This window comes from Varanus komodoensis, unplaced genomic scaffold (genome assembly GCF_004798865.1).
Source record: "Varanus komodoensis strain SLA01 unplaced genomic scaffold, ASM479886v1 scaffold53, whole genome shotgun sequence".
Taxonomy (NCBI): Eukaryota; Metazoa; Chordata; class Lepidosauria; order Squamata; family Varanidae; genus Varanus; species Varanus komodoensis.
Genome location: NW_025336126.1, coordinates 1,640,442 through 1,659,428, shown reverse-complemented (window position 1 = coordinate 1,659,428; position 18,987 = coordinate 1,640,442). Strand labels below are relative to the sequence as shown.

Sequence of the window (18,987 nt, the reverse complement as noted above, 5' to 3'; positions counted from 1 at the left end):
TTGCACGAAAGAAGTGGCATGCACTGTTTGCACCACCCAGTGGCATCCTGCGAATGCAAAGATTTCTTTATTCAGGCAGGCCTTCGGTGTGTAAGTTGGCTTGTGGCTGAAACAATTGGATAGGGTACTATTTTTATTTCTTTTTCATAGTATCTTAAATTAGTTTTAATGTATTTGTGTGTTTGATTGTGTTAACTACATTTATTTTAATCTTGGTTTTCTTATTGCTAGCCACCTTGAGCAGCATTTGTGTGTGTGTGAAAAGGCAGAGTATAAATCAAATTAATTATTGCCCTGGTGTGTCCCTTTTGGCTGCCTGTACAAAGAGTGTTGGAGGGTGACCAGGAGGGCTGCGTGCACTGCCAGCTGCAGGTCTTTGATGGGCCTTGGTCAAGAGATTTTCAATGAGAGCTCTGCCTCAATACGTCTGCCTTCTCATCACCATTGTCAACAGGTGATATTGCTCTTTGTCCTCTCTCTAATTGTCTCTGGTGCTTGCTTGGCAGGTTAGAACCAGTGAGCAACTAAGCAGTGAAATCTACCTTTCCTCCTTCTCATCAACACTCTTATCTGGACCAGAGTGAGAGGCAGGTTCACAAACAGGTTGCGATGGAGAAAAAGGCAACCCAGGGGCGCTCTTGTCAGTGGACTTCTGCTGGAGTGTGTTTGTTTGAAAGTGCAAGTTTCTGGTTCCAATTATTGTAGCCAAAAGTTTGAAAGGCTTTCCAAGTGCAAAGAAAAAAATGAGGGAAGGTAAACTGGAAGTCTTCCAGTAGATGAAAGTTTCACCAGTACCCACATTTTAGAAGTTACTAAAAAAAAGCACCCACCCCTGTTGTACTATACTAATCTCATATTACTTTCTTTGCTACTATCTTTTTATGGTTATAAGACAGCACTGTTTTAAGAGTGGTCTGGTATTATGCATTAATGCTGCTTTATGCTATATGTCACATATTTCATGGAAGCTGCTTTGTGAGGACATTTGCCTTTAAAGCAACCTATAACTATAAATATTATCAACCTCTCCTTGCTGTTAAAGAATTTAATGATATTGCACCAATACTGAGAAATAAAGTCAGGCATTTTAATACCAAAGATATTAGCCTTGCAGATCTGCAGTTCACTTCTGTCAGTTCCATTCAACCTATATGTTCAGGGGACTCCACTTTGCTTCCCACCATACATTTGATCTTCAAGCACCCACTCTGATTGTTTCTGCACACGTAGCCTGATAAAAGGAAGTGGTTGTAAGCCGTTAGGAAAGCCTTTGGGCAGTTATGGGTAGCATATAAATATGTGCATAAATAAATAAATAGTGCTGGAGAGCTCGAGGGCTTCCACATTTTGAGGGGATTTTGATAGGTCCGAATGAAAAGAGCCCCCAACCACGAATTTTAGGTTGCGGTTTTTTCCCCCCAAGGGCCACCACTTTTCTTCTGACCGTGTCCTTGTGCACTGCTCGGCTAACATCTACGCAGCCAGGTGCCTCCTCTCTAGCCTCGACGGACAAGCGAGCGGCGGGAGAAAAGCTTCATTTTCTGAATTCCTGCCCTGCATCCGTGAAGGGCACAGAAGCCCTGCCGGCGACTCCTCCGCCCCGCCTGCCCCCACCCGCCTTATTTCTGAACCCCTGGCGTCATTTTTGTCCGGGTAGGAAAGCGTTAAGGGGGCAGGACGCGCCGGTGGGACCTGGGATAGTCAGCTCCTTCCGGTTCCTGCCGGGGCTTCTGGGAAAGGGAAAGGAGGTAAGAAGGTGTCTCTTGGGCAGGCGCTGTGAATGGGGAGCGGGAAGGAGATGGGATTGTTTGCAGATCGTTGCGTTTGGCTTGCTCTAAATCTTCCTGCGTGAATGGGGCCCAGGCGGGAGTGGGCGGCGCTTGGCTAGGACACAGGAGGAGTTTCTTTGGGTCAGACTGGGCGCTCCCCTTGGCCAGGGTCCATCTTCTTCCCCACGGTGGCCAGACAGGTGCTTTTGGGAAGCCCACGACATGAACGCGATAGCCTTCTTGCAGCCCGAACGCTTTCCAGACCCTGATATACTGCTTCTGAATGGGGGAGGGCAGCAGTTCAGAATATAAGAATAAGCCTTGCTGGATTAGACCCAAGGTCCGTCTTGCCTGGCGCTCGGTGCACATGATGGCAAACTAGCTGCCCTCAGGGTCGCTCAAGCAGGTTGAGTGCAAGGCCTCCTCCTGTCCTGCTCCTCAGCAACTGGAAAAGGAGATAGCGCATAGGCAGCAAGGCTGGTCGCCACGGATCTCCTCCCTCTTTTTTACCCTCTGTGACGAAAGACCAGTCATACATCTGTATCTTCCATTTAGTAGCACTCTGAAAACCATCTAAGGCCCCGGTGCCTTCCCCATGTTTTGGACAACAGTTTCCAGAACCCTGATCCGAAACATTTGGAGGGCACCAGCTGGAGAAGTTTAGCTAACAGCCATACATCATCTGTCCCCTTTTAGAACTAAGTGGTTTGCACAGTACATCCTGTGGTAGTGGGTTTCATAGGGTTAACTACGTATTGTGTGAGGAAATCTTTATCCTGAATTTCTCACCACTGGATGACAGCTTTGTGAAAGAAGAAATAACTATTCTCCTTATGACCTTTCATTATCATACTTTTTCCCCCATGCTAAAAAGGTCCCTTTTCTTTAGGATTTCTTATAAACTGTCTCCAGAACAGTGATATAGGAATACAGTCAAATCAACCAATCAATAATAAACAGGGACATTTCTCCCACCCTTTCACTATTTTGGTGACTTTTTCACTTTATCCAGCTCATGTGCAAATTAGGACCCCTCTGGAGAAAATGACTACATCCTTGAGTCTTCTTTCTGGAAATCGTGAGGGTGTGAACATTTTTTTATTTTTTATTTTTTTATTTATTAAAATATTTCTATGCCGCCCCTTGCCAAGGCCTCGGGGCGGCTTACAACATACATTTTAGTGTCTGGTGTTAGGAAAAGAAAACAATACTAAGAATAAACACTGGGGAAGACAGTATATCAATGTGTGTTACTGATTGTGTGTGCTTGAGTTGGTAATGTATCGAATGTTTGCATTTTGAAATGGTTGAGATAGCTTTCTATATGAATAAATATAAATACTGGAACTGCCTTTTGGACTTTTTCTCCTCCCCAGCTTTCTTCTGCTTCTGCCACCTCTGCTCCCATCTTTGCAATGAAGAAAACACCACGAAAGCACCAGGGTGAACGTTACCGCTTGAAGTTTCGGCGTCTGTGCCGGGCAGCTAAAGTGCTGGTTTATGAGAATGCGGCGTTATGTGATGAGATCGCCAGGCTCGAGGCCAAATACCTGCGTGTGCGTGAAGAGCGGCGGTTCCTGCTTGCTCGCCTGCTGCAGGCACAGGCCTTGGTGGAAGATGAGCCTCCGGCACAAACCGTGGCTGCCGTGTCACTGCCCTCCCCAGATGAGCCCACTGTCCGCAAGCCGCGCCGGGAACGCAAAGGCAAAGAGAATGGCCGGGCATCGAAGCGCAGGGCAGCCCCAGAACTGGGTGCCCGCCGCTTAGTTCCACCTCTGCCCTTGGATCCTTCTGGCCGGCCAGTGTTTCCTATCACACTGGGGCCACTGACTGTTTACAGTCTGGGCGAAATTGTCCCTGACCGTCCCGGTTTCCACACAGAGACTGCCATCTATCCAGTTGGATACTGCAGCACCCGGATCTTTGCCAGCATTCGCAGACCGGTTCACCGCTGTCTCTACACCTGCCAGATCAAGGATGGTGGTGCTGGGCCACTCTTTGAGATTGCCCCTGAAGACGAGCCAGGCTGTGTCATGGCGGGCTCCACTCCCGATGCCTGCCACACTCAGCTCCTGGAGGCAGTTGGGGGAGCACAGCTGGAGCCTGCGGGGGCTGAATTTTTTGGGCTTTCACACCCAGCAATCCAGCACCTCATCCAGAGCTGCTCCGGTGCGCGCAAGTGTGCTGGGTATCGCTGGTTCCGCTTCGAGGTGTGCCGTCCGGCAGATGGGCCCCCTCCTGAGGGGTTGCCCTCAGGAAACCCTGGAACAGACTACGAGGCTTTCCAGAACCAAGGCTTGGCCGGACCTGTGGGCCTGGACTTCCCCACCACAACCCCTTCCCCACCTAGTGGCAATGGATATGCAGAACTTTTCCTGCCATGTGGTGCCTCAGGGGGGTCCCCCATTCCCCAGAGCCCAGAAAGTGACACCGATTGAGTATTGCCGGTCACAAGCTGGCATGGCTACATGTGTATGGCCACCTGAAGTTTCGTGTTATTAAAATTGCATTGATGTTGTAAATTGCTTGTCACTTACCTGGTTTGAAAGGCTAACATTAGGTTAGTCTTCCCCAGCCTGGTGCCGTCCAGATGAGCTGGACAATTCGTAGGTTCCCCCAGCCAGCCATGTTGTGGCCCATCCCAACTGAAGGACACCAAGTTGGAGGAAGCTGTTTTAGATCATTTCTCAAATTGTCTTTGCGTGATAATTTCAGTTTAGGACGAAGAGGCTATATTTTTACTTTTGCAAAGACTCCTTTTTTAAGAGTACTTGAAAATGGTATTCCTACTTGAAATTTGTATTTGACAAATGGGTATCTGTCATTTTAAATTCTGTGGAAGTTTTTTCTCATTGCATAATAAAAATTCTGTGTTTAATGTGGCCTATAGGATATGGCTATCTGTACATTTGGACAGATATTTCATTACATTCTCAAAGTCAATGCTAAATGTATCTGATCACATGAAGACACGTGCACAATAACATCTCTGCAAATGTGAATAACTTTTTCTTGTAATAAAACTATGAATTTTTAAGCAGTCAACATACTCAGAGGATAAGTGTGCAGTCTTTGGCCGCCTAATATTGGCTATGGGGCCGTAGGATTCGTCAGCACTCAAGGGTCCTGTGACTGCACTGGCTGCCTCTTGAAGGATGCAAACAGATCTCAGGGAGCAAGAAAGGGATTGTGCCAGGAGGTGGGGAGAGGAGGCAGCTGGAGCTGAGTTTATACCGATCTCTAATGGCATCTTTGCCTCCCTGCCTTTCTGCTCCCCAGTGCTTCATCTAGATGGCCAAAACTGGCTGTTGAGACAAAATATATGGTACAAAGTGCAGTGGAGGTAAAGACCACTGTACCTCCATCTTCTGTGCACTGGGTGCATGTGAGCCTCTAGTTCAGAGGCCGAAGTGCCTCTGAATCAGAGGGCTTTGGATTTCACCCTAGATGTATGAAACACTAGCGATGCATTGGCCAACATTACTGGGCATGCCCATGTCCACACTTAGGGAAGCTGTTGGATAAGCTGGTGATTTCTGCTGTTCTGAGGCCAAGCAGGAGCAGATCTAGGCCACAATACGAGAGGAATCATACAGATGTGTGCAACTCTTGGAGGACGCGAGCAACCGATTCACACAGACTTGGAGGTGCCTGGTCTCTGTCACCATCCGTTCTCCCTTGTCCTTCATTTTCTTGGATATGTTAAAAGGGATTGTGCATAAGGCTTGTTACTGAAACTGATTTGTAATAAAGGCTTTGAAATTTGTCCAGATTGCAGGAGACTTGTGTGGGAGGTGGAAGGAGGCATGAACAAACAGGTAAATAATGCATAAGCAACTCCTTGCACTGCTCTGTTGAGAAAATCCTTTTGTGGAGGTTCTTTCCACACCCCCAATCTCCCAGTTGGTTGAAATGGCTTACTTTTTTAAGGAGCAAGTAATAAGAGTATCTTGCAGTGCGTCTACCTGAGAGGGGGAAGAAGGTAGATCTAGATCTACTGATAGATCTTCATAAGATTCTCAGTAGATTTAGCAAAAGTTTCCACTCCCCACTTCTTTTAACAACGGCAAGATAATCATTCTCCCATTATGCAAGCTGAAAAGTAGATGGTGGAAGGGGAGAAATAAGGAGTGGATTTTTATACAGGACTATGAACTCCATTCTGTTCCGATTCTCAAAACACTGAGCTCACAATGCTTTAGCTCCAAGTGTACTGTTTTCACATTAGCCGATATCAGGATTCTAGTAAAAAAGTAATGTAAATCCAGTCAGTCTGAAGCCCATCTATACAAACCACAAACCAGTTTCAGACCAGGACGGCTATCATGGCTTCTACTAAGAAACACTTTCAGCATGAACCAAAGCACATACAGGCATAAGTCTATTTCACCAATTTCAGTCTTTTATGGCTTACTGGAAATATCCTGTGGATTCTATGGAGAATGGCAACCCCTGGGGGAAGCAGAAAAGTTGAATGCTCTGCTTTTACTAAAGTTACATCTACAGGCCGATACTCTACTGGCCAATTTTGTTATCAAGTCAAATATATGGGATAATGAAACATTTAATAACTGATATCTCTATTGGCTCAGGAATATCCTCAATTAAGTGTTATTTCTGCAACAACACTGGTTCATTGATAAGGTGGTACGGCATGGGTACCGTTCTCACAATGCTCAAGTGGAAACATTGGTGACCTTTAGCCACAGTGGCCAACCTCTGCTGTTAGAAAGGGCACCCCAGCTTCCACATCCTTGCAAGGTCAAGCAAAAAGCGTATCGGAACTCAGCTGGCACGTCTTTGGCAGCACCCATTCAAGGAGTGCAATGTCCTCCAGAGGTAGGCCGATTTGCCTAGGCAATATTGTCAGACACTCGAACAACATCCACACATTCCTGTAGTGCTTTCAACAGCTTCGCTGCCTGCTCCATCTCCTGATCTGATAGCTGAGCGCTGATGGTAGGGATGAACTCGAGGCCAGCGGATTGGCAACAAAGGCCTACAGACTCCAGTTTTTCACGGACCTCATGCAAAGTGGGCACGGCACAAATAAACTGAGCAAGAAGAGAAGGGAAGAAAATTCAGCTGTTAATCCTTCATACACTCAGCTTGAAAATATGAATATTTATTTATTTATTAAGACATTTTTATGCCGCCCCATTCGCCAAAGCCTCGAATATATAACGGCTTGCGTCATGGCTACCTAAAGGAACGCTTACATCCATACGTGCCCTCCCGCTCCTTGAGATCAGCGGTAGAGGCCCTTCTCCGGGAACCCTCCGTGAAGGCTATTAGGAGGGTAAGTACCCGGAGGAGGGCTTTCTCTGTGGTGGCACTCAATCTATGGAATGCGCTCCCAGGAGAGGTCCGCCTAGCACCGTCATTATTTGTTTTTCGGCCCCAGGCCAAGTCCTTTTTATTTAAATGTCATTTTAATTGTTAGCTTTATTTATTGATTTTATATCTTCGGCCAGGACGTCTCCAATTATATTGTTTTTATATGTTTAATATGTATTTATTTATTGTTTGAGCCGCCCTGAGGCTTCGGTGAATGGGGTGGCATAGAAGCTTACTAAATAAATAATAAATAAATATGGTTCCCAGTGTTGGGGAAACCTGGGAGAATGAACTGGACACTCTGAGGCAGGGGGGATCACATGTTGGTGGAAATGTGAAGAATTCTGGGACACCTGCCAAAAAGCTGTGGGTGTTCTGTGGGAGAGAAGAATGATCTGGTATTGCCCTCCCAACCCAGTGCCTTCTAGTTGTGTTGGACAACAACCCTCATCAGCCCCAGCATGGACAGGTGAGAAACTGGTTTGAGAAGGCTGATCTAGCCAGTTAAGAGTATGGGTACAGAATCTAAGCCAGAAGCAGCCCTCCAAGATTTCACAGGTGCCATCTGCCCATGAAGTACCAAGTGCTGTACTGTGCAAATTACATATGGATGAATTCAGTGGTTGTATGCCAAAAGAAATCACAGAAGCTGAAGGGGCACCTGTGCCTGGTGTACCTCCTTCCCTCCATTAACCTCCTTCCCTCCATTACGGCTAGAGCAACAAAATACACTTGCTTTACAAGAAAGAGAGGTTCCCTTGCTTGGCAGTACAGAAATGGAATCAGTTCTGCTTTTTGGCAGCAACCTGGCAAAATGTATCCATTTGAGCCCAGGTAGGTTAAAAGGGAGTGACTTAGGAAGAAAACCTCCTACAGTCTTAGAAAGGGGATCGATATTTTCAGGCAGAGATGCTGAACCTCTTTCATTCCAAGGGTCAAATTGCAGAAAGAAGCCCTTGGGGGCCACGCTCCGGTTGTGGCACAGCCAAAGACAAAAATGAAGCAGAAGCAAAGAGAGCACACCAAAATACTAGGCTATTTTAGCTTAGCTCTTTGACTACCAGGAACTAAGCCTTAGGAGATACATTTAGGCTTTCTAGAGCAAGAAAATACTGAACAAAAGCATGGAAACTAATTGGTCAGCATTTAGAGGAAAGGTGATGGGGCAGGGGAAGGGTGTAGCTAGTTGGGGAACGCTGTGTGGACAGAGTAAACCCGAGGTGCAAAGCTCCTATTTTAAGGTTGGGGCTGCTGGACAGACCCACTCTGGCAACCAACATGGATGGATGCATGAAAAGACCCCTGGCCCTCTCCAGTACAGAACTCTGCAACTCACCTTCAGCATCGCCTTCTCATCCTCATCTTCTTCTTCCTGGACATCTTCAGCTCCCGCTTCAATAGCCAGCCTGATGGCCTCGTCCATGACGACAAGGTTTCCAGTCTTGTCCTCCCCACTCACTGCAACAACCCCCTTCTTCTCAAAATTGTGCCGAGCTCCATTGGCAAGGAGGCCTCTGCGGGGAACCAAACAGGAAAATTAAGTAAATGACTGATAGGGCTTCTAACCCACGTGATCCAAAGGGAAGCCAAAAACCCCCACAGTTACTCCTACAACAAGAAAGCAGACCATTCAGACTGGATTTCACCAGCCTGATGCCCTCCTCCCCAGAGGTGCTGTCTTCAGCTCTCATAATGCTCAGGCAGTAGGACCAATGCTTCCTGGGAATTCGAGCAGTCACAGGCCAGCATATCTGGGGGCTCCAAGTTGGGAAGCTTGGTCGAGCTCCTCTCCTCTAACCCAGGAATATTCTGTCAATCACTACACACCACCCCAGGGAAACCACTTGGCCCTCTTCATCTCAAACTAACCCATGTTTCTTCAGAAGATGTTGGATTTCTTGCAAGGTTCTGTTTTTGTTGTCCGTCAATATTTCAATAAGTAGGGAGGAGCCTCCAGGGCCTCGTGCTTCATAGAGATGGTAGAAGGATTTGGCTTTGTCCTGCCAAAAGAGGAGAGGAGAGGAGAGGAGAGGAGAGGAGAGGAGAGGAGAGGAGAGGAGGAAAAAGAATAATTGTAAAGCACATACTTAGGCAAACAAAGAACATGATATGCTATAAACAACTACAACTTTGATACAATTCAACTGAAAAGGGGTACATATGTCATTTATTTATTTACTTATACTATTTAAAACTGCCTTTTGATCCTGAAGCACCCCAAAGTGATATAAATTTGAAGCAATACCATAAATACAATTGTAGCAGGATAAAAGCAGAAATAATCCATTGGTTCAGTTTGTATGGCCTGTTCACACACAGCAGGAGTGGAGCCAAGCAGACCTCAGGAGAAATTCAGAATTCTGCCACAGAAACGGCCCAGCCCTGCGTCCTTCACAGGCTGGCCACAATTGGTTTAAGTTACGGTTGGCTTGAGGCCACAACGTAAAGCAAGCAACACCTCCTGAATCTCCCACACATGTCTTGTCTCCCAGAGTTATCATGCTATTTTAAATTAACTTGAGTTGTTTTTATCTATTGTATTTTTTTGCTTTGATGCCTTTTATAATCTGCCCAGAGAGCTTTAGCTATGGGTGGTATAGAAATGTGATGAATAAATAAAAGAAAAATAAGCCATCCCTTTCCAATCACTGGCATTTTCTCGCCTCGGTACTCCCCGTGCCCCCAAAATCTCAGAAACACCTACCTTACGATTGATCGCTGCTTCAATGGAAGACCTGGGCATATTCCTGCTCCGACACTGCTCAATAACGTTGGCTAAATTAGAGTTCAGGTGAGGGTCAGGGCCTCCTTCTACAAGAAGAAATGGCAAATTGTTAATGCAAACTGGTCTATAGTACAGGAATAACACATCTTTGGCTTCTTCCAGCCAATCTCTCCTGATGTGCTGAGCCATGTCTTCCCCTCCCCTCCCCTCCCCCCTCCACAATCCGGTGAAGGGTTAGGATTAGGGTGAAGGAAGCTAGAGCAGGCCTTCTCCTTCACCCTGGCCATTTAAAATGAGAGGGAGCAGTGCTTTACTTCAATTTAAATTTGTTCAGTCAATAATTACATTGCTATATTACCTGAAAATCAAAGTTCACAGCATGATTAAATAAGAAACATTTTAACATTTATTAATTTATATTAGTTATATAATGATATATTATTATTATTATAGTATTGTGTATTAAAGACCCCAAAGGCAGACTTTATGCAATATCCTTATAAGTATGTGCCCTGAGGAAATTATTTATCCAGGTTCATCCAGGGCACCGTGAAACCACGGGGCAATTCCACCAATAGTCCAGTGGTGATGCTGCAGCTGTATTTTGGGATGTGATGATCCCATTTGTCCCTGCATACAGTAATGCATTGTTGTTCACATCCAGAATAGGTAAGGTTGGACTTACCTATGGCTACTGTTCTTCAAGTGACTGTCTGTGCATATGAGTGGCTGAGCAGAATTCTATTTTATTTTTATTTTGATTGTGTAATACCAAAAAACCCCAGACCACATCATAAAATAAGAAGCAAAAAGGGGAAAAATGCAGTGTTTGCATAGTATTTAAGGGGGGGAAGGTCCACAGTGCCGGTTACACTTACATTGTATGGCCCTGTATGTTTTCTGGATTGTATACCGCCCAGGCAGCCCTGAAGGGCTAAGGGAGAAGCTCATAGATGTAATAAATAAACATTTGAGAATTTTAAAAGCACAAGAAATTAGCAGTAGAACTACCACGTGACAATGAAAGAACCCTGTCATATGCTGTCAAGTGACCAGGAGTAGAGACTTGACCTAGCACTGCAAAGCTAACAGATGGCCCTTTGCTGAGGAATCCATTCCACATGGTGGGGGGGGGGGCACTGAGAAGGTCCTTCCCTTGTTGCTGTCATGTGAACCTCACTTGGAGGAGGCCCCCAGAGGAGACTGCTGGATGTCGATCACACTGCAAACCAGGGAACGTCTAGCAGGTATTTCAGTCCTGAGCTCATCTACTAAAGCCAGAGGTAGAACAGTCATGGCTCTGCCCTCCCTCCTTCCCTCCAGCAGACCTGGAGATGGGCTTGCTACAGCTTGGGAGTGGTTTACAGCAACATGGTAAGAACAGATGGGAGAAGCCTCAGGTCTCCTCTCCAATTATGGTCTGCTTGCATTGGATGCCTACATACTTCAGAGCCCAAGTCAAGATGCTAGTTTTAACCTATACAGCTTGGGACCATGATACTTGATGGAACACCTGTCCTGATCACCATCTTCCCAGGCAGGGAAGTCAACATTTGGGGCATGCCTCTGATTGCCATCTCCAAGGAAGGCTTGGTAGATGCCTTCTAGTGGTGGCCCTCTGTTATGGAATGAGCTCCCCACTGGGGCCTGCCCGGCACCAACCTTACTATCTTTTTGGCACCATGTTAACACAGCCCTCTGCTGCAGGGCATGTAATTACTTTACTGGGGCTTGTTAGCTGCTTAAGGATTAAGGTCTTAAGGTTTACTTTGTTTTGTTGTTGTTAGTTGCGAAGTCATGTCCGACCCATTGTGACCCCATGGACAACATTCCTCCAGGCCTTCCTGTCCTCCACCATCCCCCGGAGTCCACTCAAGCTCACACCAACTGGTTCAGTGACTCCATCTAACCACCTCATCCTCTGCCGTCCCCTTCTTCTTTTGCCATCAATTGTTCCCAGCATTAGGCTCTTCTCCAGGGAGTCCTTCCTTCTCATTAAGTGGCCAAAGCACTTGAGTTTCATCTAGTGTAATTTTTATGTGTGTTTCAAATTTGGTTCTAAATTCTTGTATAGTAAACTTTTTATCATGTTGCTAATGCTGCATTTTACATGCATTATATTTTTACATGTTCTTTGGCTAGTGGGTGATATAGAAATTTTAAAAATAATAAGAGAAAGGTTGCGGCCGTACCTTTCACAGCCAGTCGGAGCAGCATGGTGAGCTTTTGGAAAAGAATGGCCCGGGTAGCATCTTTAGGACCCTTCACATGTTTTACCTTGGACCATTTGTTGTGCCCAGCAAATGCAGCGCAGGAAGCGTGGATGGTGCAATGCGGGTGGTCCAGGAGGGTCAGGAGGTGCTGGCGAAAGAGGAAGTGTGCTCGGGCGAGAGCACAGCCAACAGACATAGCTCGGATGGAACGGGGCAATGCCACTTCAACACTGCCTTCGAAAGAAAATATGAAAGAAAAAGGAGAGATGTGGTCAGTTGGTTGTTGTTGTTGCTAGTCACAAAGTCGCGTCCGACCGATCGCAGCCCCATGGACAACACTCCTCCAGGCCTTCCTGTCCTCCACCATCCCCCGGAGTCCACTCAAGCTCACACCAACTGCTTCAGTGACTCCATCTAACCACCTCATCCTCTGCCGTCCCCTTCTTCTTTTGCCATCTATTGTTCCCAGCATTAGGCTCTTCTCCAGGGAGTCCTCCCTTCTCATTAGGTGGCCAAAGTATTTGAGTTTCATCTTCAGGATCTGGCCTTCTAAAGAGCAGTCAGGGTTCATCTACTCTAAGACTGACTGGTTTGATCTTGTAATGTAAGGGACTCGCAGGAGTCTTCTCCAGCACCACAATCCAGTTTACAAACCTGAATAATTTTCAAAATTGTCATTTCGCACTTGAGGGGTGAGAGAACATTGATCCCATTTGCAAAACATGAAAACACAACATCCATCAACATATCATACTAGAATGTTTCAGAATTGTTGCTGCAAAATGGGCGATTAAGGGTGCAATAGCTCCCTGAGGCATGCTGGGAGCTGTAGGCATTTTTTCTGCCTAAAGGTGCATAGGAAAGTGTCTTAAATAATCTCACAAGGCTCATAAGCAGGGGTGGGCAACTTGTAGCCATCCAGTTGTTTTGGCAACAACTCCCATCAAGACCTCTCCAGGACAATTCAAAAATTAAACTGTTACAACAAAAAAACAGAACCAATTGAAACAAGATCACGAAAACACAAACAGACTCACATCCCCATCTACCTTCTTCTAGTTAAAGCAATCTGAAATACTCTCGCCCGCCCTAATTCTGTGTTCACAAAGCACAGATGTGGATTAGAGGATTCTTTCCAATCGTAAGAAAAGGCTGAATATAAAGGTAAGGAGATCCAGCCCATAACCTCCCGACGGTGCTCAAAGTGTGTGAGGCCCAGTCGGGTGTTCTCCAGCCTACAGCCCCCTCCCAGCCATCATGGCTGGCTCGGGGAGCTGGACCCGCAGTCCAAATGACCTAAAAGACTCGAGGAACGGAGAACCTGCCACCTCCAGCTGTTGCTGAACTACAGCTCCCCTCATCCATGGCCACCGATCACCGGGGCTGGGGCTGATGGGGGTTGCAGTCCAACAGAGGGCGCCGCACCTGGCGCACTGTGACCTTGCCCATGCACCGCTCCGGCCTCCACCACGTGATGCTCCCAACCCGCGCCAAACCCCCAAGCGGCCGAGAGGCCCAACTAACCCCACGGAAAGCGGCTGCGACGCCCCAGAGTCCCCCGGGTCCGTCCTCTGATAGCCCCGCCCCTTGGAGGCGGGGCACGGCATTAACCCTTTCATCTCCAGGGCCACTTCTACAAGGAAGGCGACGGAGGAATTGGCCACGATCCTAACAGGGCCGTCCTATCTTATCCATGTTTATTCAGACGGACCCCTCCCCCGCCCTGTTAGGTTCAATGGGACTTGCCTCCAGGAAAAGCTGTACCGTCCCTCGGTTCTCGCGCGATGTGTTCGAACACCACACCCATCATTCCCTGCCGCATGGCGATTCTCCAGGGCTGACGGGAGTTGTAGTTCAACGCATCCTGACAGCTGCGGGCTGGACAAGCAGAACATTTCAAACGGGGAGAGTAGATACAATTGCACGAAAGAGCAGGTCGGATATGCTAAACAGACGTTCCCATGTTCTGAAGTGGCTTTTTGCTTTATTTCAAACACGAAACATATACTGGGCTTACACGGACTGGAACGCCTTGCTTTTTCAACTGGCGCATTCATTTCATACTTTACATACATAATTCCACTTTGCATATTAGGGGCGCCTAAGCCCTGCATGTGCCTTACAGGGTTCTTGAGAGGATAAAAGTGAGAGGAAGAGAACCCTATAAGCTGCACTGATTTCCTTGCAAGAGGGAAAAAGGCAGGCTATGAATGTAATACAATAATAATGCTTTAGATAGGAAGTCCTGAACCTGGTGCGGTGCCACTTTGCTATGAGACCCCTTGGCTACAAGCTTTCCACGCCTGGGCTTCCCAAAAGGCATCCAGTCGGCCACCGTGGGAACACGATGCAGGACTGGGCAGGCCTTTCCTCTGATCCAGCACAGCTCTTCTGCACTCTTACTCTTGCTGTAAATGGTGGAGGGGAGAGAAATTAAATGCAAAAAGTATAGACAATAACCGGGTTCAGACAATACAATAATCCACACTAAGGGTTTGGGTATGAGTGAGGCATGCTGGAAGTCATAGGCCTTTTTTTTTTCTTTCTTTTGCACAGATTTTGACTTAAGAAATACAAGCTAACTAAGAAGAGGAGGGGAGGGAATTATTATTGATTTGTCCTTTAGGGATGCTCTTTGCAGTCACGCCGCTTCATCTGCAGGATGGTCTGTAAAACTCAGAACTGGGTATACTTCTACAGAATTAAACTGCCAACTAGATCCAGGATTGGCCCATCCATATTTGTTCATGGAGCAGCTGGGGGTCAGACTAGATGGCCCAGGAGACCTCTTCTGACTCTCTATGTTTCTATATGCAGTGGCTACTAGAAATTAAAATGCACAGCGACCAGACAGGCACTGCATTTATGAAAAAGCCAAACCATCATTTCTCTCCACTAGATAGCACTATACACTTCTAAATCTGAAAACATACCGCAGTTCTAGCTTTGTCAACTAACCTGGTAAGAGGATCTTGCGAAGATTGATGAATTGAAATAATTAATTTATTCAATTTATGTTATACCCACAGCATCTTACATTATCCTCACAACAGTCCTGTGAGGTAGGTTAGGCTGAGAATTACGGACTGGCCCAAAGACACCCCATTAACTTCTTAGTGGAGCAGGGACTAAAACTCAGGTCTCCTGAGTCCCAGTTTAGTTCTATAACCACTGTAAAAAGGTGGCTTGGTATGATTCATCAAAATGATACAGTTCATTGCTGGTATAAGACTTCCTCGTCAAAATAATGCAAACATAATTCATAATTTTACCTTCCCCACTGTCCCTTGCCCTGAATCTCTCTCATACAAAGCTTTATACAATCCTTTTATCACCTCAGATTTCCTTCATATATACAACACCATGTATATTTAAGTGTGTACGTGTTTTTCCTAGGCACATTTGCTGTGTACAAAGTTCACATATTACCCAGAAAAAGGCCTGCAGTCTTAGGTGCATCCCATTGTCCAAGTGGAGGGCAGAGTGTAGCTTCTCTTGGGTGTCAAAACACTAGAATCTTAGAGTGCCTTTGTAATATGTGCTTTATTTACAAGCCGAGCATCAGTGAAAGTAAACAAGTGCTCTTCCAACAAGGCAGCAGATGCGGGACCCACATCACGTCCCCAGAGCATAGCAAGTACCTTGCCTTCAGCCAACACACACCTGTTCCCTCTCCCTTGATGAAGGACCTTTCTCAAGCTCCAGGGGTTCTCCCATCCAAATTATTCGCCAGGGAGAGATTTCTAGCTATCAGCAAGCCATCCTCTGCCATGGGCCTCTGTTGATGAAAACATCAACCGACTGCTCTGTTACCCTAACAAAATCAAGTAGTCATAATTATAACATAGAAATGTTATAATAATAATAATAATAATAATAATAATAATAATAATAATAATAACAACAGTATTATTTTTTCACATTGCAATTTATCAGCAGACTGAGAGGAGCTACCTACTTGACTTTATGGTGTACACGCATGGGTTTCTTAGGGAGCTGCACTGCCTGATGTCAAGCTTTCCGGTTTACAAGTCTCTTTGGGCCTGGACAGCATGATAAGCAACATTTCAGCAACAACTCACACCCAAGCTACCCAGTCCTTGTATGTGGGTAATTGTGCTGTATGAACCCAGTGTCTCTAACACCCCACCTGCCCTTTGGATAGACCAGCTTCCTCAACCTGGTGCCTTCTGAATATGTTAGACTACAATATTCATCATCCCCAACCAGCATGCTGACTGTGTGAAATGGAAGTTGTAGCCCAACATGTTGGGGTGACCTTTTTATTTAAGCGGCATTTTAACAGTTAATATTATTGGATTTTATCTGGCCAGGGCGGCTTATTTTATATTGTATTTTCGTATTTTAATCTAATGTTTATATTTTTTAATTCAATGATTATAATTATTTTAATTAAATGTTGTAAGCCGCCCCGAGGCTTCGGCGAATGGGGCGGCATAAAAATATTTTAATAAATAAATAAAATAAATAAATGTCACACTGGGGAGGCTGGTGTATGCCTATCTGTTTAGGACGATGTTTGATATATTTGATGGAACAGCCTCTAGCCCATAAAAGTAGAGGTCCCCAAATTTCTTTAAGATGCTTCACAGTGGTGCCATCAGTGAGACCTTCAGGGCTTCTTAGAGCAGAACAGCAGGAGAGCTCCCAACTGCTGTGGTGCAAGAGTACCATATTTTTAAGTTAGTGAAGTAATATACAATGATGCAGTTCAGACATCACAAGAACCCACTAAGGTTAAGTAGGAGTTGTTGTTATTGAATCATAGGCTGCTGGTGAAATGTGGGTTATTGTCTTGTCTGACCCTAGCCAAGATAGCAACCCACGGTTTGCAACCCAACAACTTCTTTCCATGGGTTGTTTGCAGTTAACAAGCCATGGTTTATTAATACAGCTAACCAGGCCTTCAGAGCCTACAGAGTGGCCAAATTCTGTGGGCCCAGAGTGCAGGTGGAGACTTGCTTTGTGAACAAAGCACAATTTCTAGGTAAACTGTTTTTATTTCAGACATGGTTTTTTCAAGTGTATGTGGCTTATTCCAACATAGCCCTCCTTCTCTCCTAAGTGGTTGGCAATAAAACCCAAAAGCCAGTCATGACTATGAAGATTTTGGCAACCTCTTCCTGGGACCCTGAGTTTATGTTCTGGTCATGCAGCAGCAGTTTAAGTTGGCCAGCATACCAAGTAGGTCCATCATTTTCACAGTGGAGTTTGCATTCTAGAAAAAGACCTAAACAAAGCCATGCAGGCAAAGATTTAACTTCTTCATGAAAACCTCTGCACTACAGGGGCCAAGGCCTATCAAATGCACATGTCAAAACAGATTCAAGGGTAAGTCCAGAATAATTCTTGGCCAGGGCAACTTCTTTTATATTGTTATTTATGTTATATTGTTATTTTTGTATTTTATTGTATTTTATTCTGTGCTGTGAGCCGCCCCAAGGCTTCGGCAAGGGGCGGCATAGAAATGTTTTAATAAATAAATAAATAAAATAATCTCACACAGAGAGAGATTTGCTTGAGCAAAACTGCCACTGTGGAATTCCCATGCTGCATAGGCCCAGACACAGGAAAATCCAAGAAGCCATATGGAAGCTCTGAGCTATTGATCATGACGGTCCATGATCCATGCCGTGAAGAAGAACTCACCTTCTAGGAAAAGTATCCCAGTACTTTTCAAGGCAGGGTCACAGCAGTACAAGTTCAAGAGTCAAGCGCACAAACTGGGTGGAGAGTTCATGCGTAGAATGCCTCAAGAGGCAGCAAGTCCAACAAAGAGTTTTGGCAATAAAACCTTGTTCTTAGCCAAGAGTCTCAACCTGGCCTTTAACTGAATCAGCAAAGGTGTGGCTACGATAACTAATTCACAAGGAATTACAACTTATCAGTGAGGGTCCCTGCCCAACCAGGGCACCTAACCCAATGTTCCTTCAGAGGAAATGCTTCAACCTGTGTGCCACCTCTGAACACTAAATGATAACCTGAACTCTCAAGCTTGGGATGAGTCTATTCTGACCTTAGATTGATGAGGTGCCCCATAAGATCTAAAATCCCAAGCCTGCAATGAACCCAGGCTGAAGCTGGGTTCAGCTTCAACCCAGACTACATGGTGGTGGTGGTGCTGCTGCTGCTTATAGCAGACTTTTCTGCTACCTAGGCCTAGTGGCTCTTGTCAGTATATATTTTATTTATCTCAGTTATTTTATTTATCTCATTTCAATACCACCCAATAGCTGAAGTTCTCTGGATGATTTGCAGCAATTTATAAAGAATTGCAATGCAAAATACAAATATGGTACAACATTTAAAGCAGAATTGTACATTAGGAAAAGGCACATGCAAACCTTAGACTCTTCATCATGCCCCCGCTGTGTATTAAATCTGCAGACTGGTCTGGTGAATCACAACCAACTTTCACTAAATTATGGGCAACTTTTGGAATTTTGTTTTAAATCAAGGGTACCAATTTACTGCCTGCACATTAGAGCATTTTGGCATTGCTGAGCAGGGTCTCCATTAGCATGATAAGGGATGGGATCCACACTCTTGTGAATGCCAGCCTTCAGTCAGGGTAGCCTTCCATTGTTACAAGGATAATTCCTTAGAGGTGAATGCACAGGCTTGAAGGCTCAGACAAGGGAAAGTGTCAAAGGCTCATACTTATCTCGCATTCTCATCTCTACAGAAGTTCAAAGACCTTTGTGATAACTTTCATTGTTGAGCTACATATTGCCTTCCTTGGCCCTTTTGAATGTGGATTTATTTTTAATATGTGGTTGAAGTTTCATTCACTCGGGAATCTCTTTTAGAGCGCGGCTGCAGGAACTGTAAATTCCTCCTGAATTTACCCCCTGGTATTTAGGTCACAACTGTAAATTTGTAAGAGTTTACCCTTCCGGCATTCAACTCCTTTCGCTGTGTC

At 45.6% G+C, this 18,987-nt stretch overlaps 2 protein-coding genes and 1 long non-coding RNA gene across 9 annotated transcripts; 1 reads left to right on the top strand and 2 right to left on the bottom strand.

The window, feature by feature from the left end:
- Positions 1-1,073: 1,073 nt before the first annotated feature.
- LOC123032222 lies at positions 1,074-1,599 on the bottom strand. The gene is made up of 2 exons (XR_006416456.1): positions 1,445-1,599; positions 1,074-1,231 (listed from the first exon to the last, which is right to left on the bottom strand). It is a non-coding gene; the product is annotated as an uncharacterized LOC123032222 (long non-coding RNA).
- A 101-nt stretch (positions 1,600-1,700) lies between these two features.
- On the top strand, positions 1,701-4,818 carry TBRG1 (transforming growth factor beta regulator 1). 2 transcript variants are annotated; one of them, XM_044448028.1, is made up of 2 exons: positions 1,701-1,748; positions 3,146-4,818. In XM_044448028.1, the coding sequence occupies exon 2, from the start codon at positions 3,185-3,187 to the stop codon at positions 4,205-4,207; it is 1,023 nt and encodes a 340-aa protein (XP_044303963.1). In that variant the 5' UTR covers positions 1,701-1,748; positions 3,146-3,184; the 3' UTR covers positions 4,208-4,818. The 2 variants fall into 2 exon arrangements, with proteins under 2 accessions (XP_044303963.1, XP_044303965.1); XM_044448030.1 differs by lacking the exon at positions 1,701-1,748 and adding an exon at positions 1,782-2,853.
- Positions 4,819-6,084: 1,266 nt separating this feature from the next.
- LOC123032266 (translational activator of cytochrome c oxidase 1) lies at positions 6,085-13,614 on the bottom strand. 6 transcript variants are annotated; one of them, XM_044448033.1, is made up of 6 exons: positions 13,569-13,614; positions 12,024-12,274; positions 9,811-9,917; positions 8,976-9,106; positions 8,443-8,620; positions 6,085-6,823 (listed from the first exon to the last, which is right to left on the bottom strand). In XM_044448033.1, the coding sequence occupies exons 2-6, from the start codon at positions 12,238-12,240 to the stop codon at positions 6,623-6,625; spliced, it is 834 nt and encodes a 277-aa protein (XP_044303968.1). In that variant the 5' UTR covers positions 12,241-12,274; positions 13,569-13,614; the 3' UTR covers positions 6,085-6,622. The 6 variants fall into 6 exon arrangements, with proteins under 6 accessions (XP_044303968.1, XP_044303967.1, XP_044303969.1 ...); XM_044448032.1 differs by having other exon boundaries at positions 12,024-12,278; positions 13,569-13,596; XM_044448034.1 differs by lacking the exon at positions 13,569-13,614 and adding an exon at positions 13,470-13,487.
- Between the last annotated feature and the right edge of the window lie 5,373 nt (positions 13,615-18,987).